This window comes from Cimex lectularius, unplaced genomic scaffold, assembly GCF_000648675.2.
Source record: "Cimex lectularius strain Harlan isolate CLEC.00 unplaced genomic scaffold, Clec_2.1 scaffold324, whole genome shotgun sequence".
Taxonomy (NCBI): Eukaryota; Metazoa; Arthropoda; class Insecta; order Hemiptera; family Cimicidae; genus Cimex; species Cimex lectularius.
Window position 1 is genome coordinate 254,971 of NW_019392925.1, and position 25,742 is coordinate 280,712.

Genomic DNA, 25,742 nt, shown 5'->3' on the forward strand with positions numbered 1-25,742 from the left:
AGCTTTAAAAAAAAGCTTATGGACAGAGGAATTTTTGAATAGTGGCATATGCTTACTTGAAATATTGCTCGGCTGGTGGAGGTAGAAAATAGAGGAAGTTTAAATTTTCTTTCTTTTGTTATAAGTTACATGTTTATTATTTGGATTAAAGAGCACAGCAATAATAAATACAATGACCAAGTAGATTCTTGGTCAAGGAGCAGCTTAGGCCCGGTTCACCCAGAGGCTATCGGTATGAGAGATGCATATGTGATGGTTGGTATGATATACAAAAAGTATCCAGGCGACTCCTGGTGACTAGATTCAGTCGTCTCCCCCTCATCTCTTCTCGATTTTCTCCCAATCGGTTTAAGGACCTAGATATATTCTGTCATTTTTTTAATGTTTATATTTTTATAATGGACAAGTTAGAATTGTTGCTCTTTGGCATTTAATTTGACAAAATAAGAGTAAAAGTAGAGTAATGTGGGTTCACTCACATTTTCTTTTTTAACTTTACCTGCATTATCGTGATTACTGTTGTTCCAAAGCGTGGGATATGTTTGAACTAATGAAAAATTTTCTTCTTTTGGCCTTATCACAGATACTTAGCCAAAGGTCATACTGGTGGCGGAAGCAGAAAACCAGGAGCAACCCCAGGCCCAGGCCCTACCAAAGCCAGCCCGCCGCGAGAGGGGAAGGGAAACCTTTATCACTTTATGTCAATTTCTACTTATACTGTAACCAACTCGTGGATGTGGATAAAAACATTTACATCAAAATCAACATGGAAAAGTCCACATCCCCTAAGTCACAAGGGCTGATGTGCCCGAACTAACCACCCCGGCGATCCCCAGGCCTCAAGCATCCCCAGCACCCTGCCCAGCCACTAATTTAGCAGCTCTTGATTGAGTGAAAGGGACGCTCTCTTTGATTACCGTATTTTGTACAGTATAGAAAAATGTTCTAATGAAATGTGTTTGTCGTTATCAAAAATGACACTTTATCCATTTTTTAAAAGTTTCAAAAAGAAGGCGAATGAAAACAAGAGTCAGACAGAGCAATCTGTTTGATACAGTATGAACTGTATGAATGACACCATACTATGCAATCTCCCATCAGTCGCCTTCATGCAGAAAAATTATCAAGCAACTAAAAATTTGTATTGGTATCTGATACTGGTTGCTTGCCACTCTCCGTCTGAATGACCATATCTGTCTCTAAGTTACATTGGTCTTATTGATACCGATTGTCTCAGTAAGAACCAGGCCTTACAACGGTGCAGCAAAAATACACTGAAACTGTCATTGTGACCCATTTGAAAAAGTTACATGGCTAAAAACTGAAGAGAAGGTATATTCAACTATGCAAGTGACCTCTACCAAATTGGTAGTTCACCATTTTGTAACATGAAAAGGAAAGTAAGGTCATAGAAGACCAAAGTTGTTTTTGTGGGTATGGTACAGTGTGTCTGGCTCAAGACAGAGGACCCCGTAAGAAAGCTGGGCAATGACTGCAATAGTCTAAACACTCCAGCGGGCCAGGAAATGGAGAATTTCGTTGCAAGGAGAACAACTAAGGCCCAGCTGGAGTGCTCGAGAGGAGAAGGGTCGGCTGGAGGAGACAAGTTGGAGCAGTTCAGATTGGACAGAGACATCACAGGCATGGGAAAAGAAAAATGGTTTCTAGACATTTTTGTGGTTTTTGTCAGGTTGCAGGATTCCAGAGAACCAGAAGAATTAAAAAAAAATGGTATGGGCTAGGCCAGAGTTTGGACTCTAGGTAGGTTGACCCCGGATCCTAAGAGGACATGGACTTTAACAGAATGTAACCAATGTAAATGGTTTTTATCTGTGTCCTCAAAAATGGCCTCTTGTTTAATCAAAATAAGGAAAAAAGTTCTGCTTGATGGCCAATGTAGGGACGTTGTCTCCTTTCAATGCAGGATTGCAAATTGCTCACTCAGTTAACAGTATTGAACAATACCCTACAAGTTTACCAGAGTTAACCGAGTTCTAAGAGCTCAATGTAAATATTGTATGTTTTACCAGATAGAACTGAGCAGTTAATTCAGTTCAGACTTCATGCCACACATTGCAAACTGATATATTATTTATTTCACACATAGAAAAATAGATTCTAGCTGTCAGCTCTAGTTGGTAGAAGTCATATCAACCCTCTGGATGCCGGTGTTTTTGAGAAAAAGCCTATTTTTGAGCATGTCAGGTTCAAATGTAGGGTCGCTGGATTCGAACCCGGGACCTTTACTTTACAGTGATGAGCACTGTGTCATTGCTTAAACTGTTGTTGGTGGCTACCGATGCCCCAATAATTTTTGTTGACTATTTTAGGGTTGGTACATGTAATATGTTACAAAAGATTTGAATCTTAGCTGATATTCTGGTGACGTTTCAATTTTGTAATACCTGTTCTTGTATACTGAAGCAAACTATTCTGATGTAAGCATTGGATATTGTAAGCAATATCTCCCCTCTGTAATTTTTACTACAGTTAATGCAGAATTACAAGGAAAAATGATCAGGCATTAGACAAGAAAGTACTTGTTTGGCAGATTGGCAAGAAAATCCATAGTATCTCGGTAGATGATGTTAGGCTGTATCGTATCTCAAAGAACATCAAAGCTCTTGACACTCATTCCATAATAATTTAAACAATAGTCTGGGTGGTCTCATAAATGTGTATGCAATTTATAAAATTACCCTTTTTTCAAATATTGCTGATGAGAGGATGCACCCAATATCATTTCTTTTTCCGAAATTTCTTCCTTCTTAACTCGAAAGCACACAGTAGCTAACTCAGTGAAGTCCTTGATAACTGAAATATATTAGTTGATTGTGTGCTCACAACCCACAACTAAACTATTTAGTTGCTCAAACATGTGCGGTTCAGTAGATATCGAACCAAACCATTTTGAAACTATTGCGCTACTAAACCTGCGGGTTGCGCCTAGCCTTACAGTTCATTTGGTGATGTATGGTTTGCGTACAAATTAAGCAATCGCTGCATATGAAATCATCCTCATTCAGGGTTAGGTTGTAACAGACAGCCTCCTAGTTGTACAACCAACCTGTACGTCCTATCTTTCTTTAATATTCAAATACCTAAGCAAAGAATCTTAACAATTTGTGCAAATTTCAAGTAGCTAAATTTGTTGATTGGATTAGACAGAAATGTACAGTCAGGCTAAAACAGTTTTACTTACTTATTAACGAATGATTGTTTTTATGTAGTGTTCAGATATAAGTATTTTCTTCACAGATTTTAACAGCATATATTGTTGTATGTTCTAAGTATTTGTTATTTTAATAGGAAATCGTTATATTTATGTTGGTTGAGAATTATATCAGCCCTGATTGTATTTTTAAATTGCATAATGTTTTCACAGTCTTTTTGTGCTGTAGAGCTTAATAAATGATCTAAACATATTTTAGTTTTAAACAGATTCAGTAGCTGTGTTTTATTTTAGGAATGTATTGCTGAGAAACGAGATTGGAGAGTTTGCCAAAGTGAGGTTCAGGATTTTAAAGCTTGTATGGCAGAATATAACCTCAAGAAAACTTCCAAAATAGATTCCTAGAAGATGTACCAGTATAATTTAAGTGTCCAGGATGTATTAGTCGGATTTACGGTTGGGCTGTTAACAGGAATTTTTGTACCAAAATTATTCAACTCCAAGAATATAAAGACACTTGCGACTACAGCATCATCATGGAAACAGTACAGAGATGTCAAAGTAAGTTGTTTTTAAAGAGGTTTCCTTTAAATTTATTTATTCCTTTTACTTTTTTCAGATGGTGATTGTTGTGAGGTCGGATTTGCTCATGGGTAAGGGGAAAATTGCTGCACAATGTTCACATGCGACATTAAGCGCTTATAAAGAAGCACTCAAGTTGAACCCAGATATGGTGAAAGCATGGGAAAAGTCTGGGCAGACGAAAATCGTCCTCAAATTACCCAATGAAGGAGAGGAAAGCACCGAAAATGCCCTTTATAAACTTAAAACCAATGCGAACAATTTAGGAGTCGTCGCTTCAGTAATCCACGATGCTGGGCGTACTCAAATTGCTAGTGGTACAGCAACTGCTGTTGCTGTAGGTCCAGCTCAATCCAAAACCGTCGATCTTGTAACTGGACATCTTAAGCTATTGTAGTTATTATACATTAATAAAATAACAAAATTGATTATTTGTCAAGTATACATTTTCATGAACCTAAACATAAAAACAGGCCTGACAAAAGTTTAGCCAAAAAGAGTCTTACAAATATAAATAATACTTTAAAATTAATGTATGGTTATTTATGATGCATACAAGTGCAATAATTTTGATTATTAATTAATCTAACACCAACACAGTATTTCAGTAGTGCTAAAGTTTTAAATTTCAATACCAGACATAAATAAATATAGTCGCATGCCTTAAGAAAAGCCTGTTCAAGTTATTTCCTTGCAATTCTAGCCATAGGGCTCCAAAATAATCTGTATCCTAGATTTTGTCCTATGATGTTTCCATTGGGATGATATGCTGATTATATATTTATATTTCAAGTCAATGGATAACCGCCCTTTCCAAATCTAGAAATGGCAAGAACAGTATGTATAGGTACGTCTGTGTACACAATTTGTGCATATATAACATAATGTCCTGCAGAAGTAACCCCCAAAACTCAGGTGAAATCTTAAGACAATATTCTTCTCATGACTTCCCATCCAAAGACAAGAAATTAAGATTTTACCCAAATTGTGAAATTTGGTTTATTGTGAAATAAAGCCCAGATGGCTTACAAAGTTAAGAAACTCTTGGTGTTTCATAGACGCGAGCGGGAGAAAGTATTGGATATCTACCCTCCAAGTCCGGCGCTACCAGGGATAGTTGCTGGCTGTTGCGTAAAGGATTTAATGGATAAAAAATTTAATAATTCATTTGATAATTAAATTTATTAATTCACAATTTATGATATAAATACGGAAACTAAAATCTGGCCAGAAACAAAGTTAACAAGAAGAAATATAGATATATATAGAGATACACAAAATGACAAATGTTGAGAAGAAAAAGAAGGACGTTTGTACGTCTTGTTGTCGACTCACAAAAGTGAAGATCAGACGATAAGTTCGTGCTTATCGTGATTGGAGTCTGGCAGCCACTCGCCGGATGAAGTCAAAGGTGCGGTCATTTGTACCCATCGGAAACCAAGGAGCGACTGACTGAAAACAGCTGATGAACGTTCGTGCGTACAGGTTGAATCCCAGGTAGCAACTCACTGAAGACAACTGATGTACGTTCGTGCATACAGGTCGAAAACCAGGCAGTCTCACTGTTTTTATGACATCTTGCTGAAAATGACCTGATTCTCCCTCCAGCGTCTTGACTTACAAATTTTATGTTTTCATAATTTTTTAAATAACTAAGATAATAAATGACAAGATTTCTTAATTAACTATTAATAAATAAAAAGGTTTACATTGGCGTAAACTCATGGGGTGTAGACTAACATCAGAGCAGCTGCCATGTATATTTCTGATCCATACCTTACTATAACTGAGGGTATAAATTATAATTTGGCACAATGGCAACAAAACCAGTCTCAAGAACCCACTGAAATCCTTCTTCCGACATGCGAGAGTTTTTTCGTATTTTGTCTCTGGAGTTGAATTTATGTGAAAACAGCAAGAAATGATAGACCAAAATGATTGGAAACGAACAAACTACAGGTTTATACCACAGTCCTCATGAATAAATCTCACAATTAAAGTTCTTAGAGTGTAGCATCCTAGCTATGCTTGCTTAAACCTTGGCTAGTCTAGTGTTCAAAAAATGAGGCAATTCTAGGTGAAAGTGAAGCACTTAGGTTAGAAAGCACAATGTACATTTTAAGAAAATCACAAAATGATTTAAAAACAAGGAATTGGGACTGTTGACTAAAACCAAGAAGTGGTTTTATTTGTCTTCCCTTGAAACCATAAATTCAATTTTGTTTTGTAGCAACGTGGATTAGTTAGTAAAAATACAGAGGGAGGCCCTTTGGGTTTAAATGTGCAAAATATATTTAAAAAAAATACAAATTACTTTACATAAAATTCATATATTTACAAGTTTTGGTTTGCTATTTTACAATAAGACAGTTGGCATTGAAGGTAGTATCAAGCGGATGACTGCTTATAGCTTTTAGTGTCTAAAAGCTTCTTTCCACACATAGCGCATATACCCTTTTTGTATGCACAAGGCTGGCAATACCTTGAGCCCACCTGATGCACCTTCTGCCGGCAAATCCTGCATGCTTCAAACTTTGTCGTGTATGGGTTGAACCTCGCCTTGTTGGCCGTTATTGCCTTGTTCTCGCCAACTTTTCTCCCTCCGCTCTCCACTGTGTTCCTCGCCCCCGACTTCCAAGGATCCGGCGTTATCACCTTTCCCAGTTTCTTTTCGCACTTTTCACAGACCATTGTATAAAATGACAGGAGCGGCTGACTTGTTATACGGTAACGTTTAGACCTTTTTGGAGCAAAAAAATCATATACTACCTTAAAATCATATGGCATAAAAATAATAATGTGATTTTCAAACAAATTAGACAATTAAGCAATTAGGTTTTAATACTTTTCGAATAAAAACAATAAGTACCGGTTTTCTATTGAGTTGCTAATAAAAACTCATCACGACGGTCTGTAGTTACGAGATTGTTCCAAAAGTCCAAATTTTATAACTAATAAACGTTTGACTTGCAATTTTTCAAACGTTTCATAGGAAATTTCATGTCAGGGCAATGTATAAGTATAAACAGCAAAAAAGTTAGAAGGTTATAATTTGTAAACAAAACTTTGCGATGCCTGGTGAGGATTTTATTTACGGATACACTACGTTCGGTTTTGTTTCTTGTATATTCTCGTTTTTCAGTATTGTGTGTTTTACGTAGAATTTGTCTTTCGCAGGACAAGTTTGTTTCTGGAAGTTTTTTTTTAATCCATCCGCGGGTGTGCAACTTTTTTTTGTTCAGTACATAGAAAATGGGCAAGTAAAAGCAAACGTCGAAGGTTGTAATTTATAAACAAACCGATGCGAAACGTGGTGAGGAATGAGGAATTTAATTAGGGATATATTAGCTATGTTCGGTTTTGTTTCTTGTGTTTTATGTTTTTTATTGTAAAAAATAACAATTTAATCTTATACAATAAACAGTTTAAGTGTAGACAAATGTTTCGCCAAAATTGTTCGTAAAACTGTGCAATCACAGATAAATCGCTCCGATCAATCGACGACATGGCATGTTTGAGCTTCTCCGGCTTTAAGATTTACTCAAGAAAAACAGAAATTGTGTCGTGAGTAATATATGTACATATATATTTATAATTATACTAAACATTTCAACAATGCTGTCCAATGGAAATTGGGTAAAAAAATTAATGAACAACAAGTATATTCTCGTTTTTCAACATGATTGTGTGTTTTGACGTAGGTCTTTTCTTTTCCAAGCATACATGTTTGCTTGTGCCCTTCTGGAGGTTTTTTACCCATCCGTGGGATTGCAAATTTTTGGTTGTTCAAATAGTAATACACTTCATTTCATCAATGATGTCATCTGAAATTTTGAGAAGTGCTGCCCCACAACTATGAAATTTTCGGAAGCCAAATTGAAATCTTACCTTGCCAGGTTATCCTTTTTTTTTCAGTTTTTGTAAATTATGGCTCTACTCACAGATTTGTTGTTTACAACTATCCGGATTTCAAGCATTAAACGCTCATCATCAGTTGGAGTTACAACTCTCTCTAGTCTCAAATTTCAACATGAATTGTAAGGTGAATCAGCCGATCCACGCCAACACGTGCTAATTTTGGACGTGCGAAAAACTTGAATTACAACACAACTAAAGAGTTAAACTATATTTAAAGTAATAAATCTACGTTAAATTAGAGATCAATTTATTTGTCTTTTTATTAATAAATTCATAATAACAATTTAAATTAATTAATTTGTTCGTCAAATATTATTTAGGCACATATTTAAAAATGCGGGGTAAATCAAAATCTAGTATATTAATTATTCAAATTATATTTAATAATTCGAGATCTTCCTTTTTAAAAAGTTTAATTAAAAAGTATCAGCTCCAGCGATAAACTTGTGAGGAAGTGTACTCAAAATCTGTAACAACTACCCTCGATTCATTATTAAGTCACCTCGTATTAAGAGGGAGGAATTTTTCATGGTAAACATGAAGATTACTCATTTTTGTAAACAAACACCTTTTCTCCATATTAATCCAGTTGTATTCTTTTTAACCACGGAAACACATCATCTTGAACCAGAAGTTCGCAATAGTTTGTGAGAATGAGTCATCGCGGTAACCGGGAAGTGGATGTCTTGGCAAGGCCTTTATCAACACAAACATTCCTAACCTATTGTGAGCATTATGTTTCCCACTGGAGTCGCAATGTCATTTAACATTCAGGTTCTTTAGCGTGCACACCTGGCACATAGGCACCGGCCACACGTTTAGATTCTCGAGTTAGGAGCGACTCACCTCCGCGCACGGAAAATCTGCTTCTTCCGTGAGGTAAGGTGTAGAAGCCTACATCATCCTGCAGCATACTGCCGTCATGTCGACTTCTCCCGCTTGTCCCTTCCGAGGGGGTGGGCTAACATTATGCACTTAACAAGTGCCGCGCGTAAAGGGATACCCAAAAAGTGGTCGAAATGCATCGACCAAGTGTCCCATGCACTCCCTAGATAGAGAAGACAACTCTATCTCCCTGGGTGTAGGGGTTCCGCCAGCGTCGAAACCTCCGGATGCCCTCCGGCCGCGGTTTCGATTTAAGTGGAATCTCTAACCACCCCCTAGAGGAGACCATGCCTTCGGTAAAGGCAGCCCAGAGGGCCACCACCAAAAAACATCCTCCCCCCGTCCACCATTCCTCACCCATTCGAGGGACTCCGTCAGCGTAGTCTTAGCTTTTCGATGGCTATACGTTTCGGCGGTATGATCCGTCCGATTCCCGCGAGGTCGGAAGGTAATTCGGAGGTCATACGCAAGTACTACGGTCCACGGCCACGAATGAAACAGCCTCTTCTCTAGGTGCCCGTTAGGGGTCGCACCACTAAACTTATTGTGGGCAGTTGGCCTCACATCGTATGCCCCTTTGAGACGACATGCAGCAACAACCCGCCACCAGCAAGTCAGGAGAATATGGTGCAGCGAGCTAAGCTAAGAGAAGACCAATGGAATGCTACTATGTTTACTGATGAGTCGCGTTTCTGTCTGTAAGGGATAGCAGGCGCCGAAGAGTCTACCGAGAACGGGATGTGTACAGTGCCCTAGTTCGTGATCCCTTCAGTGCAGTTTGGAAAAGACGGTGTAATGGTCTGGGCTGGAATTTACACTGGAGGACGAACTGGACTCCATATGGTTGAAGGCAACCTCACCGCAGTCCTTTATGTACAAGAAATTATCGAGTACTATAGTTCCCTCAAACCAGGGATCTCATGGACAGGGATTTTCGATTTCTGGATGACAATGCCAGATCTCATAGAGGCAGAGTTTTCATCAATGTTTAGAAAACACTTTTCAATTATCGTGAAGAGAATCGCTGGAACGAATGAACAGCGACGTCCTTACTGAGATGATGTCCTAATTATTTGAAAACATTTTCTCCAACCATACAGTGAGCGGTCGGTTGTTGGAATCCTTTTCAAATTTTGTCTATTAATTAACTCTAGGCCGGTAGCATCGCCTGTTAAAAAAGCTTATGTGCACTATGTAAAATAGCGGATTACGAATATGCTGAGGGCTTCTCTTTAACCATTAACAACTAGTCATTCAATTGAATGAAGAAAATTGTTCCTAAAATTAGTACTTAAAAATTGTGCAGTTTGCCAGTATCAGTGGTCGTTCAGCCGACACGCGTCTGACAGACCAAACCAGGAGATACGAGGTACCAATATTGTCTATCGTGCAATCATTGACCAGAGCTTTTCGTTTTTGCCGGATTCTTCTTTGTTAAGGGCTCCCGTGGCTATTTTTCAGGCCCTTCCCAGGAATAAGAATCTCAGCCCGCATAGGCTTTTTTAAGCATTTTCCGCAATTTCTTATTCCTGGCAATATCTGCATAGACTTGTTTCTGCTGCTTCGAGTTTATACATATCTCAGTGTTGTCTGCAGTGTCCTACTCTTATACTAGTTTTAACATGCCCTTGTTTTAGCGATTCTGCCCTTAGTTTTTGTGATGGTCCTTTGACGAACTTGTCCATTAGGCCTCCGTCCTGGAATACATTTCCATTTAACCGAAGACTTATTCTTAAACCGTTATCTGATAGATCCACGATGTTCTCAATTTGGTATGCCGCGAATATTCAGGGCCGATAGGTGTCCTCATCAAACTTTCCTTGGCTAATTTATCTCTGCCCTGTATTCTCTGGTACCCAAACAAGGCTAATTATTTTGCTTTAACTCAACGTCTGACAGGGCCTAGATGCAATCCAATCGGCTCAGGATATTAATACTGAGGCTACTCTATCATATCTGGCTTTTGTTTTGAAATTTCTTATCAAACCTGAAGGTTCATAAGTCTGTGCTGTATGAACTATGAATTAAGCTTATCTTGGCAAAGGTTTTGATGACGTTTTTACGGAAGGAGCAACTCGCTCTATGATTCAAATTGTAATATATAATATTGGTTTTGGGGATCACACTAAATATCTTAATATGATGCGTTGATCATGTACGTCTCATGCAGTTACGTAGAACAACATTTTAGGGAGTGTGAAATGTTTTTATATTAGTTTGTTTGGTTCAATCCCACGTTTGTTTCATAACGTCCATAAAATAATGTAGGCTTTAAGATTTGATTGCATATTAAAATTTTATTTTGTATGGTATTTCAGCCACGTTCTCGCAATCAATTTAGATATTTATATCTTAAATCTATTTCTGTCCTTTTTTTCTTTACGCGATGTTTCCATCTCATCTTGACATATAGGATCATGCCCAGATATTTAGCTGTGTATGTTATGATAGCTCCATTGATGGTGATTGACGGAATATAGTCAACTTTTTATTTATAACGTTAATTGTAATGATTCGAACTGACTGAACTTGATTATCCATTTTTTATTCCACTGATTTGTTTGGTTGCGATCTTTTGAGGGTTTTTACAAGAATTGTTGAAGGTCGATCCTGCTGAAATCACCGCTGCATTATCTGCATTTGTGGCAATTTTTTTTCGCCAACCATTTTTGGAAAATCGCTGGTGTAACGTATGTAGAATGTAAAGTAAAGGACCTAGTATGTTCCCTTGGGGTACTCCTGATAGATTTTTTTCATGTTTCTTGTTTGACTGTAAAATATCAACTAAGTAGGAAGTGAGTTTATACTAACGTAAATATGGGTTCATTATTGAAAAATACTTTGGTTAAGACTTACGAATCCGTATGAACTTTGTTGAATTAAGTTTTTACAAAACTATTGCTTAAAAGGTTTACAGAAGAAACACGTACAAGAGGTATACAGAAAAATGGTACTGAAATCAGGATAATTACTGACAAATTAAGTACTAAATTTTTCTCTGTCTAGGACAATATAATATCGTTTACCAATGATGGGGTTAATTTTGTTCCCTTTATTTCATTGTTATTATATTTTTAGCTGTTTGAGAAAGAGTTTTATGTGATGGATCGCCCAGTGGTGATACCATATTGATGACCTGGCGTAAAATTAAGCCCTGTCGGCCTTGGAATAGCAATTATATCTTCTTTTTAGCTATAAGTATCCGGATTGTAACGTACAATTAACAATTACGAGACAATTGTGGGGTTTGAATGTTTACCGAACCTTTCTAACCATCTATAAAAAATGTTGGATTGGAATAGTTGTCCACGGTGAATACTATTAGATTCAGTATAGAAAAGTAGAAAAATCTATTTTTAATTTTTTTATATTGTATATCCTTTCAACTTATGTTTTGCGTGAAACGGTCTGGAGCATACAATGAAGCGTGGGCTACTCGACCTTTACGCCTTCTTCTTTCCTTTTGGTTTTATTTGTCCTTGAAATCGAGAGCGTATGGTGGATAGTAATTAAATCTTTAAACTTGCCATTTTGCCGTTTACGTTTATAATATTTAATCAACTGGGAAAAAACGGAATTGCCAATGGATAATGGTAATCGATCCTATCAGAAAAACATGCTAAAAGAGTAAAGGTCATGTTGGTTTTGGTGTGTTTTTCGATAGGATGTTATAACGTATGACGTTGTTAGGGGTACATTTTCTTAAAAATTCGCCGATTAGAATAAGTTCAAAAGGTCTACAATAAAAATCAGTTTTTCCGCCCGTTCAGTGCGAAGCCGTCGTATCTATTCTGAGAAATTACCGTTTATTTCTCCCCCCTCTGAACATCGCAGAGGGGATAGTAACACGAGTCGCGGATGGACTCAAGTCAGTCGGCTGTGGTCCTTCGCTGGCAACACGAGAAACTGCAGATTCGTCGAAAGTGCAACCGGAACCAAGTGCACTCCAAATAAAGTGATTACCGGTCCGAGTAATCGGGAATTCCGCACGGAAAACTAAAAATCGTGAGTGATTTTGGTTATGAACTCTTTGGGCATATGACTGGTCTATACTCCATTGAATGTACATGTATATACTATATTGCAAGAATGAGTTTTGGATGTTTACACATTTTGGCGAAAAAAATAATTGGAAGAAGTTGCGAGTCTTTTGTGGCTGCACCTGTGTTAGAAATGATTGTCGGTTTAGCGCATTTCGGAAACGTCTTTTTATTATTTTAAACTTTTTTTTAACTACTACGCCTTTTAATTGACTGCAGTAATACTACTTGCTTTAATTGTAACATTGCTAGACGCCTGAGAAATGATGAACCTCTATTTTGGTTGAAACTAGCGAAGAGGTGCTTACTGAGATGATCTTCATCGACCAAACGCCCAACTTCAAAGATAGTCAAATGCAAAATTAAATCAAAATTGAATTCTTCTTAAAATTTCCTTAAAATAGGCACCGCAAGATTAAAGCAATGAGCATAAATTTTCTACTTTTTTTAAATTTTATTTTATTTTTTTTTATCGTGTTTTTTTCACGCAATTCGATGTATTTACAAGATGTTCCGATTTATGTATGGTACCCAATGGGGCAAAACCAAACGAAATTTGCACCTAGTGTGTTTTCCCCTTTCCGCTGCTGTTTCAAAATCTCGGAGAAAGATCTAGGAATTCAGGCCTGATGACCGCAACTGGCGAAAGCAAGGCGTCCTCTCATCTAGTACAGTTATAATAGGTCTTCGGTGGGAAAATAGATATGTCCTCAGATAGTGGCTACACGAAATCTAGTAGATCTCTCCGCGATGGTTTGCGGCAAATTTTTAATTATACTTCCGCTTAATGGGGGAGGGGGCTAAAATGACGAAAATGTAACAGAAAATAATAATTTTACAATTTGGAATTTCCAATAGTTTATTTTAAGCCATTACTACTTTCAACCGTCTTTCTCTTCTTACTCTCAAACTTTCTCATTCTCTCTTTGCATCTATCTTTCTGAATTATTTTAAGCCATTAATACTTTCAACCGTCAACGTGCAATTTGGCATTGCGCGTCCTAAAGTTCACCCATGGACGGTAAAAAGGATATGGATTAATCTCTTTCCATCTTTATCTTTCTCGATCTCTCCTTCTTTCTCATCCTCACTTTGAACTTTGAATCTGTTTTGTTGTTTCCCTCTCTTTCTCTATTTCACGATATCTCATTATATATCTCTTTCTCTCTCTCAATCACTCATTTTTACTAGCTCTCTTGTTTCCTGNTTCTCGTTATTTTTTTCTCTTTCTCAGTCTATAAAAAAAGGATATTTATAATATACTTGATTGATTGGTGCGTTCAATGAAATAGGATTAAAGATGGTTTTATATGTTCAAAGATAATAAAATTATTTAATATAAATGTATTTTAAATGAAATATTGTGCAAATATAATAATATGATTGGGGTGTAATATCAACGGTATAGAAAGAATAATATTTATTTATGGATTGACAGATATGTATAAAAGATAGCTGAGAAGAGTCAACAGAGAGAGAACAAGAGTTCAACAGATTTCTATTAAAATGTGTGAATTTACTTACATCTCGAAGGTGGACACTACTGGCTAGAGAGCAACATAAATGCCCAGAGACCATCTCTGCCCGAGTTCAACTACCACTAGAGGTGTTAGGCTGATTTAAAATTTTTAAGAAGTGTAACATTCTGTTCTTTCTTTTTGCCACATTTATACCGAATAGATTTCGCACTCTTCCTCGGTTCCTTTTCTCCCTTTTGGGCAGGACCCCACACATCACCCTGAGTGGAATTACCGGGCGATAAGCCATTCCCGTTTTCGAACGTCTTCTCCAAAGTTGGAAATGGGCTTTACAAAGGTATATGACGAATCCAGCGGCCCTGCATTCAAACCTGACATACAATTTTTTTTTTTTTTTCAATAAAGNTATATGTATATAAATGATATACAATCTGACATTTTAGGCAATGTGCGAATACTTGAAAATATCTATTTTTCAAACAGAAATGTATAGAAAATTCTTGACAACCGGATTCTGGAAAATAGAACCGTTACCCAATAAAATGAGTTTTTAAGATAAAAGCGTAAGAAAGTAGCAGATATAAAACAAACAATATATAGAATTTTATTTTAATTATATAGATTACTATTTATTACTATATTACTATTGTTACTATTTATTAATATTTATCTTTCTGTAATTTTTATTCTGTTTTCTCTTATCTCTCTTAAGTTAAATTCTCTTTATTAATAAATATGGCTTTTAGCCGTTTATAATTTCTTTATAAGTCCTCTTAAGCAGGCAACATGGCAAAAAGTGAAATTGTCAAGTTTGCTATTTTGAATGGGGAGACGCATTGTATAAATAAACTTTAAATGTTCAAAATCTCGTTGAGTGGACATTCTATTAAAGTTAATAAATGAAAATGATAACATACTGTTTGTCGTACAAATTAATCAAAGTAAATAATAAATGTTGCTAAATAGAAATACATGATAGCACATCCAGAAATTTTCATGTTTTGATTAATACTTGTTTCGTAATGTTAACTTTTATTCATACTTTTTTAAAAATAAATCAATTTTTTAAAGTCGTTTAACTTTAATAGTTAATACGTTTTCGATAATTACATCAATGTAATTATAATAGCATGAAGCTACACAGCAAAAGTTCTTTTACCCGAAAATATGAATTAATGTGTATATTTTTCATTTTACTTCGAACTGAGAAGCTTAAAAAGCCTACGTCGTAGTCATAAATGACAAGTTCCGTTTGGGTGGTCTTTTTGACTGTCCTGTCAGATGGGAAATTATCCATTAGAGTTTTTAAAGTCTTTATGGTTCAGGAGAAGATCATAAATATCTTTTATAACTCTTGGCTGAGGAGGTAGTAATTGTTTTGTACCCCGGAGGATCCTCCCTCTCATTATAACACACATATATTTCGACGTTAAGTTAAGCTGTTTGTGTCTTCCAGGCTTTGAAATAAACATAAATAAATAAAAATGTTACATATTTTCGTTTAGATAATTTATGAAGGTGCCTGATCTAATAGTTATACGGGCTTTTCTTCCAAAATATGTTCAAATTAACTATCAAGATTTCCGAAAAGAACACGGTTAAGAATATAATTTTAAAACAATTTTAAGTAAGAAAAAAAAATATATAGATTAATTCTGTGCAACCAGATTATCAATGCCAATTATAAAAGAGATAACAATTTACTAATTTACTTATTTAATGAATTGTTTTTCTCGTACGATAGGATTTCCCATGGTATAATTTTCTATTATTTACAGTGATGTTTGCGATGGGTCGGATTCACGTTTTATCTATTTATATTCAAATACTAAAAAAATAGTGATTACATCTTCTCCTGTCAAGGATATTTCTACATTAGAGGTTGGGAATTTCCAGATGTTTTGTTCTATTTTCAATTAAATTGAGACGAGCATTTCAGGGATTGGTAAGGAGGAAATCACTTGATTTCCACGTTTTACGAAAGAAAACGATTGATAGGGAGGAAGTCTTTTGATGAACTTTTGATCAAATTTTGATTTTCACATTTTAAGAGAGAAAACGATTGGGAGAAAATCTTTTGATGTACTTTGAGCAAATTTAGATTTATACCTTTTGAAAAAGAAATTAACTGATAGATATGATGAGGAAGACTCTTGATGTGCTTTGAGCTAAATTTAATTTTCATGTTTTGACAAAGAAAATAATTGAATTACATATTCAACATTAATTTTTTTTCTATATTTCGCTAATATTAAATGGTACTTAAAGTAAAAGCGTAGTCTTTAGGTTCGTTAACGAGATCCTTCTGGTCGTTGTTCTTCAACAACGATTTACAAAAACAAAATTATCAAACCATACTCTGATAACCATGGTTATTTTTGGGAATTTACTAAAAAATATTTTCCCCTCTTTTTATGTTTGTGAACCTTCATCTTCGTCTGTGTGATCTTTTTATCAATGGAATCCCTTTGCTACGTTTGAAAATTGACGTTTGAATTTAACAATTAAATATTTCAATATTTAATATTAATATTGAATATTTCATACAAGCCACAGACAAAACCACGCCAGACCAGCGTGATCCAAAAAGGCCCAAATTACTATCTCATCCTCCTCGAAGAGATCCCCCAGCGTTTTTTCGTACCTTGAGCCTCCGTGGACGTCAGTTTTTGCGTTAAGCCTTGCCTAACGTCCTTGCAAATGAATCTGAAACGGGGAAGATAATCTTCTTAATTTCTGGCAATTCTGGAAACAAAAGAGAAAACGGATTGGGCGGAAGTGCGGGAAAAGTGTGTCAGGCTGTCAACCTTTACGTATTACATAAACGTAAAGGATGTCATCTGAATCTCTGCGTTCCTGAAGAAAGAGGGTGCTGATTGTCTCTGCGCGATTTACAAAAACAAAATTATCAAACCATACTCTGATAACCATGGTTATTTTTGGGAAGTTACTAAAAAATATTTTCCCCTCTTTTTATATTTGTGAACCTTCACCTTCAATCGAGGTCGATCATTTGTTATATAATATAAATAACTTTAATATTTTATGTAGCAATTGTGTGCATAGACAGTTCATCATATTCATTTAACAAATACTTAAAAAAAAAAATAAACAAATAAATAAAACTTTTCAGTTTATACATTTAGTCTCTTATAAGCAACCACAATAAACTGCAAAAAATCTCAAATAAAAGACTTCTCACAAAGGCTTTTATTGTTCAATAAATTCAAAATGTTGATTTAATAATTTTTGTATATATGCAAATCAACTTCCTAGGAGTCTACTAATTTTAAATTACCTCTTACAACGATATATTTATTTTAGAAGAATGAATTCAGGAGGATGATGACTATGATAAGTCCGTGAAATGAAAACTATGAGCAAACGTTATCGCAACCGACAGCGATTTAGCATTATGACTGCGTGCCAGGATGATTAATCCTTGTCCTTATCGACTTGGCTTAGGCGTGGGCTATAGTACACGTAGGCGAACAGAACTTGGTTCATTTGTATCGTGCCATTCGTGGGTAAATAAAATAAGTCAAAATAAATAAATTCACAGGGAGGTTTTTACCAAAAACAGCAATGATCTGAAACGACCAAACTAGAAATAATTATGAAATACCTTGGACCTTGAATACAATAAAGTACTTGTTGTTCGACATTAATTTTTGAACAATTAAAAACTAACCTGCTCAGGAGAACATTGAATGAACTACTTAATTAGCTAACATTATATTAATATAATATAATATTTCAAAACCAGATCTGTTGACACAAGACCGTTTTAGATAGTTCACATCTCAAGTGTTTCGGTATTTTTTATCTTTGTAAAGAATAACTTTATAAGTATCCATGACAAATGAACTAATTGCACTGTTTAGAAATCTACTTCGAATTCACTAGCATGGTTTTCATTGTTGCTTCGTCGTCTAGTGGGTTTCGAACGGAATATAAAGTCGCCTGATTAACATGGGCGCTTTGCCTGACAGGATTTTTTTTTTTTTTTAGAGAAAAGAGTTGAAAGTTTCAAATATATCGTGCTGCCAACATCTCTCGTCGTGAGGTAAAATATAAACAATAAAAATGACATTTCGTGTAATTTGAGGCATTGTGGTGCTTGAAAAAATTGCTGCAAATCTGTGTGCTGTGTTTGTATATGTTAATACATGATCCCTGTCAAAGCACGTAAGGTCCTACTTGCTTGGTTGGAAGGTTAAGAAGGAGACAGCCATGGCATTCAGCCATTATTGAAGGATAAATTGGTACAACATTTTTGACAAACGGGTATTAGTGTTTAAAGCTCGTAAACATAGCGGTTGAAAATCATGTAAGGAGAGGTAAGTTCATTAAAAAGGAGTTTAAAATTAAACTTACTTAAGGTTAAATTAAGGTTAAAAATTAAAATCATGAACGCAGTGAAAGAAATTTGGCAGATCGCCTGTCTGCTCAACACTTCTTAGTCGTCACTGTAACGAAACTTTCTTTTATCGATTGATCACAGGCGATGAAAAATGGGTCAATTACAAGAATGTAGTCCGTAGAAAGTGGATTGTTCAGATCGGTCTCAGCAATTCCGAAAAACAAAGTGATGGTATGTGCACCCCTAACGCCAGCTTCAGTATTCGTAGTCGACTGATTTGTGAAAACCAAACCTATTTGGACCAAAATTTATCATAACGCTAGAACATATGTTGAATAGGGGACGAAACAAAAATTAAATTTGTAGTTCGGTCGTTTCCCATTATCTGCTTATCTTCGCGGTTTTGCCCTGTTTCGTCTTCTCGCCTTCTTCAAGGGTGCGTCTTTTTTTAGCTATTATATTATTGAATGTTCATTGTTTGGCAAAGTGGAAAATTACGTTTTGTCATATCCGATCTATTTTTGCTGGTTTGGCCTCTCCTCTTCAAAAAGGACACGGTCTACAAAAAACACGGAGACCCCACCGTCGAAGATAGCGAGAAGCAGAAATGCGTCCGACAGCCCAAAACGGCCAGGATATGCTGACCAAAATAATCACAAAAATTAAATTCACTGAAGATAACACACCTTGTATTATTTGTTTGGGCCATTTTTAAACTTTAAAAACTGAATATTTCGGAAAATAACCAATAGGTGATTAATAATTTCCTAATTTCTGCTGATTGAAATATGAGCTGTACATTATCAAAAACAATGGATTTTAATTTAAATAGAAAATAAGTTTAGCTTTGAAAAACGCTATTGCTTTCTTTCGTCAACCCAATAATTTGAACAAGATATTTTTATCATTTGCATAGTTGACAGTTTTATAACAAATAAGAGGAGGGGGACCACCAGGCTGATGGTTTACGGATTTGGCCCACACTTTTTTTGGTGATTCTACATTCCAAAATATCGGACACGTCTTGTGGCTCTGGTTTCGCTAAAAAAAATTTTGAGAGTTGAAATTTTCCGTTTTTGGATATTTTTATTTCGTCTTTCTTCTTACTCAAATCAACTAGTGAATATATTCTTTGACAGCATTTTTTATGTAGATTGCAATAGTAATAGCTATCAAAGGTTAACAATATTCAAAAAATTTTAAAAACCAAACTTTTTCATGTAAACTTGGTCATAATTTTTTTTAGTGAAGCTAATATGAAATTTCGTTTTAACACCTCATTAGCGACCCCAAAATATAAAATTTTTTGTGAATTTAAATTTATCGATTTTTTGACTACTAATTTTTTCCCATTTTTGAGAAGTCGTTATCGGAATATCTGAAAAGGTTATAATTCAAAAACGGCAAAAAGGATTTTAACGCCGCCCAGACATTTGAAATAAGAAATACGTAACCTTTTTATCGACTTATCCCACCATTAAAATATAAAAAATATTTCTATAAGAAAATACCCAAAATAGCAAAATTATTTGTCAGAAATTAATCTCATCGACTTTAAAGTTTGGTATAGTGGTTATTGGTTGATTACATTGGTACATTCCAACACAGTCACAAACCAGTTGCCAACAAATCCGTGATTTATGGCTGCGCATGCCCAAACATTGACTGATCACGGATTCTGAACTCTGATGGAAAGCTTTTTTCAGAAATCTCGGACTTTTGTCTAAATTTGTCCGTCAAAAACCTTAAAACCAGTAATTTAATTTCTCACCTTCTTTTATGGACAGTTGCAATATGTATGAATTCTTTTCGTATCAGAATAACACTTCAGACTGCTTACAGTAATTCGTTCAGGGACCGCAGCATTTAAAAAAAAGAAAAAACCTTTCATTTTCATTTTTTTTAAATTTCCGTAAAAATGTATCTTTCGAGTGGAAAAAAATCTACAAAATAAAAACGCAATTTTTTTAAAAATATTTATTTCAAGGCGTAAAATACTTACGCTTTTATTTTATAGAATGTTTTGTAGCACTAGAAAGAAATATTTTATTTACGAAAATTTTAAAATATACCTCATTTTAAATAAATGGAAAATTTAAGATTTATGTCTATTTTATTAACTTGCTATATTCTCCTTTTTCCACATTTTTCAACTATCTATAGATTCTATCTGTAGATTCTAGTAGATCTATAGAATTATAAAATTCTTTTTAAAAAATGTTTCACTTAATGGTTTTTTAAAATCTATTTATCATATATTTTATATTTTATTTGACATATAAATCCGGTCCCTAGTTAAGGAAGAACTGCGACGGAAACATCCGGGTATGTCTCTGACTTCTAGTCCCTAGTAAAATCCTCGGACTGTTTTGACGACAAAAACCAGTCACAAACCTGGCTTAAAAACATGATGGAAGAAACCTATAAAATGCACTTCACAATTTCTTTAAAACGAATTATCAGCCATGAAAATCGGTTGTGTTTTTAAAACCCACATTTTCTTCAGCATTCAAGATCCGATACGTATTGTTTAATAAAGCCCCAGTCCTAGAAAAAAATAGGGGGTTAGAAAATGATCGTCAAAAAGTCTTATCTATCTTAGAAAGAATTCTTTACCTTTAACCAGGTTAGTTCAGGAACGGATAGTAACATAAAACTTACCAAAGGGCCACGATAATACTGGATATCACCAGGTTTTATCTCAAAGGAAATTCCGTTGTAAATGTTTTACACTATTATAGACTATTTATTGTATTGGGGTGATTATATGAACACTATCTCTTGTATTTTTATTGTAAAGAATATCAGTAAAAATCTGTGTAGCGTTAGCAGTAAGAGTGAATCTCTGACATAGCTTTATTTAAAAATATTTTGGGAGAGAGAGAGAGAGAGAGAGAGAGAGAGAGAGAGAGAGAGAGTGTGTGTGAGTGAGGGAGGGAAGGAGAGTGAGTGCAAGTAGAAGAGAGAAAAAAGGATAGTCAAATCTGGCTATTGGTATTTTTCAATTTATATAAGTTAGAAGCACGATATCTTTTGTAATTTTGCAATCAAAATATTCTACGTAATACGTGTTTTCTTTTGTGTTAGTAGATTTTTTCTTGAGAAGAAAAACCGACCTTGCCTCAGTAATTAAAATTATTTTTATTACCGATTCATCACTTAACTGTGCGAAACTCCTTTGACGTTGGCATTTTAATAGCACATCATAATTATTCGTCAACAAGCAGGAAGAAAATTATGTCGTAACATCCGTCCTCTGAAATAAATCCAATTTAATAGACACAAAAAAGAGGGGAAATAGCTCACTTTTTATTGAATCGTTGAAACTAACATTGAAAAATGTACCACCGAAAACTTTACAAAATAGAAGCTTTACAGATTTTCTTTCTTTTTTGTTTCTTTCAAAAGTTCATTATCTCAGCCTTGCAGGTTCTTTTCTCGTCCGCCCTTGAATCAGCGTTACAAATCGGACGGATGAATAATGAGGAGTGTCTTGGGCCCCTCCTGGTCGCTCCTTCGAGATTTTCCAGGCCGGCCCGTTGTGACGAATCGGCTTTAAAAAACCTGTATCTATTACTTTTTAGCACCCAGAATCATGTCTAGTCTTACTTAGAACAACAACGTTACCAATTACAAGAATCTAAATAAATAAAAAAGTTTAGAACCATCATCTTTTGTAATTTCTTGAAATGATTTCTCGCTTCAAGTATGCCCTGGTTTGTTTAAACTGGTATAATTAACCAAAAATTTCCCCGTGCTAATGCTTACAACTTTCACTGGTAAAAGTCTTCGTTAACAATGTAACGCAAGTGTTAGTTTATATATAGACAAAATGTTACTTGCCAAACGTGAATTTCCATTTATTGGCGTAAGACCCTTTTAGATTATTTACTTTTCTTTCGTGAAGAAAGAAATCTGATTTGTTAATATTTTTAAAAGAGTTTGTGGCTTAGATTTTCTCTAGAGATAGGCTAAATGTTAGTTGATTAATGGTGTCAATGGTAAATTATATTTCCACTATTGCCTTCATTACCTTGGAATAAGAAATAAACGTGCTAATGGGAGCTGTAAATAACACCCACACACAGATAAATAGAAATAGAAATATACGGTAGATAGGCGCACAAATATATAAAAAAAAGAAATGTAGCTGTTAGGTAGAGAGTGAAAGGGAGTGAGAAAGAGAGATAATCTATAAGTGTGCTATTCTACTTTACAATTTGATCTTTATAATAGATTATAAATCATGGAGGAAGGAATACTTTGAGAGATGTAGATGGAGATTGATAAATAGGTAGATTAAGAGGTTAATAGATAGATAACTAGATAGATAAAAAGATTGATATAAGTAGATGTAGATTGTTTATAAATAAGTAGATTAAGGCGTAAATCGGAAGGTGATAAATAAAGCGTTTGATATATGTAGATTTAGAGAGAGATTGATAAGTAGATAGATTAAGTGATATATAAATAGAGATAGGTAAAGAGATCGTTAAAGTAGATTTAGAGAGAGATTGACAAATAGATAGATTACGAGGAAGATAGATAGGGATAAATAAACAAATTGTTATAAATAGATTTAGAGAAGGGTTGATAAGTAGTTAGATTATATAAATAGTAATAGATAAAGAGATGGATATAACTAGATGTAAAGATAAATTGATATATTGATTAATATATATAAAGAGATTGCTATAACTAGATTTAGAGAAAGATTGATTGATGAATAGATATATTAAGAAATACATTAAAATAGATACATATAGATAAATAGATAAAGATATATAGCGAGAGATGAGTGATTGAGTGAGGCCGATTTTTAAACAAAACTTTCAATTTTAGCTATACATTTTTTTGGCTAAATCTAAATTAGTTCCATTGTAAGTTTGGATGACTGGCTAGCATGTCAAGTTTGCGTTTATGTTCTCTTTGTAATTTATTTGTCACATGTGGCGTCTAGTTGTTAATTGATTGTCAACAATGCTCTCTTCACTAACAAATATACATAGCTAGTATTGATAATTCACATTTCGTTTCTTAGAAAAACCCTTATGATTTTTGAAATGATTTCTTTCGTATATATAAGTTATTTCCATTTTGTTTTTTCATAAATATGTTAGTATTTTTGTTCGTCGATCTACCTTCTTGACTTTCAGAAAAGTTTCGGCATTTATTCTTAAGTGGTTTGCCTATCAAACAGATGTTCCAACGCCATTTTTTCTAAGATTCTGTACACGTACTAAGCGCGTTCTTTGTAAACTTAGATATCACTAAGGATGACGCAATTGGCGAGACACGCCTGACGGGCCAAGCGAGCGAAAATGTACGGATTAGGATTCGAAACGATCAAGCTTTACAAACATAGCTACGACTCGCAAAGGGTTTTTCAATGACAGGCACTTCCTCGTAATATATCAGGAAAATACCAGAGGGGGAATCTAGGTCTTGGTCAAACGTCGTACTCCTTATAAAGAAGTTGGCAATGGTGGCATGTGCTTGACGTTAGGTAAATTGAAAATCGATTCCTTCCTCACTTTAGCCTGATCACCATCAGGCATTTATCTCTAATTCAATTAATTAGAGAATGTATGAAGTTAAATGATAATATTGGGTAAGATCTGGTAGTGTAATTGGAATTAACAATCGACTAGGCTTTAGTACATTAATCCGCAGTTTTTATGAAATATCGTGTTGTAAATGTGAAAAATATAAACTATTTATAAATTCAAATGCATAAGTATAAAATTAAATGTAAAACTGCTAATTTACGCTAGTATTGTTTTTCGACTATGCACTATTTTTTTCCAAGAAAATTCTTCTACTGAAATCATTTATGGGGTATGGGTGTATTTATTTATCGTGTATGTATTTGTGGATGAAGGACGAAAGTTATAACTCAGTGATAAAAAGAGTTTCTAACATCTGTTATAAACAGATTATTTTAAAACTGTATTAACACTTAGTTGGATATGGTTGAAGTTGGAAATTTTTCTCAGTGTTGGCTTGCTTCCCGGTAACAAAATTTTAAATAGCGTTCGTAATCATAAAAGAAAAACTTGGAAGTATTTAGTTATTTCAGGATTTGTACGTACATAAACACTATGTAATCAAAAAGCGCAATAGATTTTTTTAATAGCATTATGTTTTTATTTGATATATAGTGAAATAAATTTGTCAAAACCACTGATTGTACGTAAACACTATGTAGTTCCCAGATGGGAGAATTCGAAGGTTTTTTACAGCCAAGGTTGGAGGTGTGTGAATCACATGTGAATGCTTACATTTCTTGGGATTTTTTAACTGAATGGGTTTGTTTAGTAAGAGTAAATTATTGTAATATTACATTTACATACTACAACTATTTTGTTTACATGGAAATGGAATTTTTAATATTGATAAATTAATGATTCGACACCGAAGCAAATATAATTTGATTATATAACAGGCAATGATGAATTCTCTAGGGAACACACTCTCACTCTTACCTGAACACTAATTTCAATAAATACTTCTCTGCTTTATTAAATTCCTTCGGACTTCGGAAATTCGTTTTGTGAATAAAACGTGTGGTTGATCTCTGGTATAATCCTTAGCGTAATAAAAAGATAGCATAAACGCAATTATGTATTTGTGAAAAGCTATAATTTACAAGAACAGGTTCAAAATAAAATACTACATTGCAGAGTAATTGTAATGGAATTGAAAACAAATACTCTCTCTCTCTCTCCCCTCTCTCTCTCTCTCTCTCTCTCTTTCTATCTATCTATCTATCTATCTATCTATCTAATCTCTCTTTCCCTCTCTCTCCCCTTTTCTCTCTCTCCCTTTTCTCTCTCTCCCTTTTCTCTCTCTCTCTCCCTTTTCTCTCTCTCTCTCTCTCCCTTTTCTCTCTCTCTCTCTCCCTTTTCTCTCTCTCTCTCTCTCTCTCCTATTTCTCTCTCTCTCTCTCTCTCCTATTTCTCTCTCTCTCTCTCTCTCTCCCTCCCTCCCTCCCTCCCCTATTTCTCTCTCTCTCTCCCTCTCCTATTTCTTTCTCTTTCTCTATCTCTCTCTCTCTATCTCTCTCTCTATCTATCTATCTCTTTATTTCTTCCTTTCTATCTATCTATCTTTTATTCTTTCTCTCTTTCTTTCTGATGATGAAAAATGTATTTAAAAAGATTCGTCGGATTTGTTTGGTTTATATGTTTTGTAGCATATGTTGGAGTTAGATTTATGTCTTTAAAATACGTCGTTTTTAAACGCTGTTTGCTGGATTAGGATTAGGAACCAATCTACCTCTATCGACTTTTGTAAACAATTTT

The 25,742-nt window shown here is 34.8% G+C and overlaps 4 protein-coding genes across 7 annotated transcripts in view; 3 read left to right on the top strand and 1 right to left on the bottom strand.

Moving 5' to 3' along the window:
- Positions 1–4,193, top strand: part of LOC112126117 (cytochrome c oxidase assembly factor 4 homolog, mitochondrial) — a 5,963-nt gene extending 1,770 nt beyond the window's left edge. Inside the window, exons 2-3 of the mRNA XM_014392260.2 lie at positions 3,467–3,733; positions 3,792–4,193. Coding sequence (XP_014247746.2) covers positions 3,467–3,577 — 111 coding nt within the window. The 3' untranslated portion in view covers positions 3,578–3,733; positions 3,792–4,193. The remainder of the gene's footprint in view (positions 1–3,466; positions 3,734–3,791) is intronic.
- The window catches only part of LOC106665661 (peptidyl-tRNA hydrolase 2, mitochondrial), a 5,567-nt gene extending 1,374 nt beyond the window's left edge, over positions 1–4,193 (top strand). The window contains exons 2-3 of the mRNA XM_014392259.2: positions 3,467–3,733; positions 3,792–4,193. Coding sequence (XP_014247745.1) covers positions 3,581–3,733; positions 3,792–4,151 — 513 coding nt within the window. The 5' untranslated portion in view covers positions 3,467–3,580 and the 3' untranslated portion in view covers positions 4,152–4,193. The remainder of the gene's footprint in view (positions 1–3,466; positions 3,734–3,791) is intronic.
- Positions 4,194–6,064: 1,871 nt separating this feature from the next.
- LOC106665621 (cysteine-rich PDZ-binding protein) lies at positions 6,065–7,009 on the bottom strand. The gene is made up of 2 exons (XM_014392146.1): positions 6,624–7,009; positions 6,065–6,494 (listed from the first exon to the last, which is right to left on the bottom strand). Exon 2 carries the CDS (start codon positions 6,443–6,445, stop codon positions 6,143–6,145), a length of 303 nt encoding a protein of 100 aa, XP_014247632.1. The 5' UTR covers positions 6,446–6,494; positions 6,624–7,009; the 3' UTR covers positions 6,065–6,142.
- Positions 7,010–7,069: 60 nt separating this feature from the next.
- LOC106665617 (CD109 antigen-like) overlaps positions 7,070–25,742 on the top strand; it is a 37,959-nt gene continuing 19,286 nt past the window's right edge. For 3 of the 4 annotated variants that reach the window (XM_014392135.2, XM_014392137.2, XM_014392134.2), the window contains exon 1: positions 7,070–7,318. In XM_014392135.2, the coding sequence (XP_014247621.1) occupies positions 7,260–7,318 (59 nt within the window). In that variant the 5' untranslated portion in view covers positions 7,070–7,259. Of the gene's footprint in view, positions 7,319–12,411; positions 12,563–25,742 lie in introns of those variants that run through there. The other variant, XM_014392136.2, reaches the window with a different exon arrangement.

Bases quoted from the DNA above. Each gene is read 5' to 3' on its own strand.
- LOC106665621 (XM_014392146.1), bottom strand. From the start codon at position 6,445: ATGGTCTGTGAAAAGTGCGAAAAGAAACTGGGAAAGGTGATAACGCCG.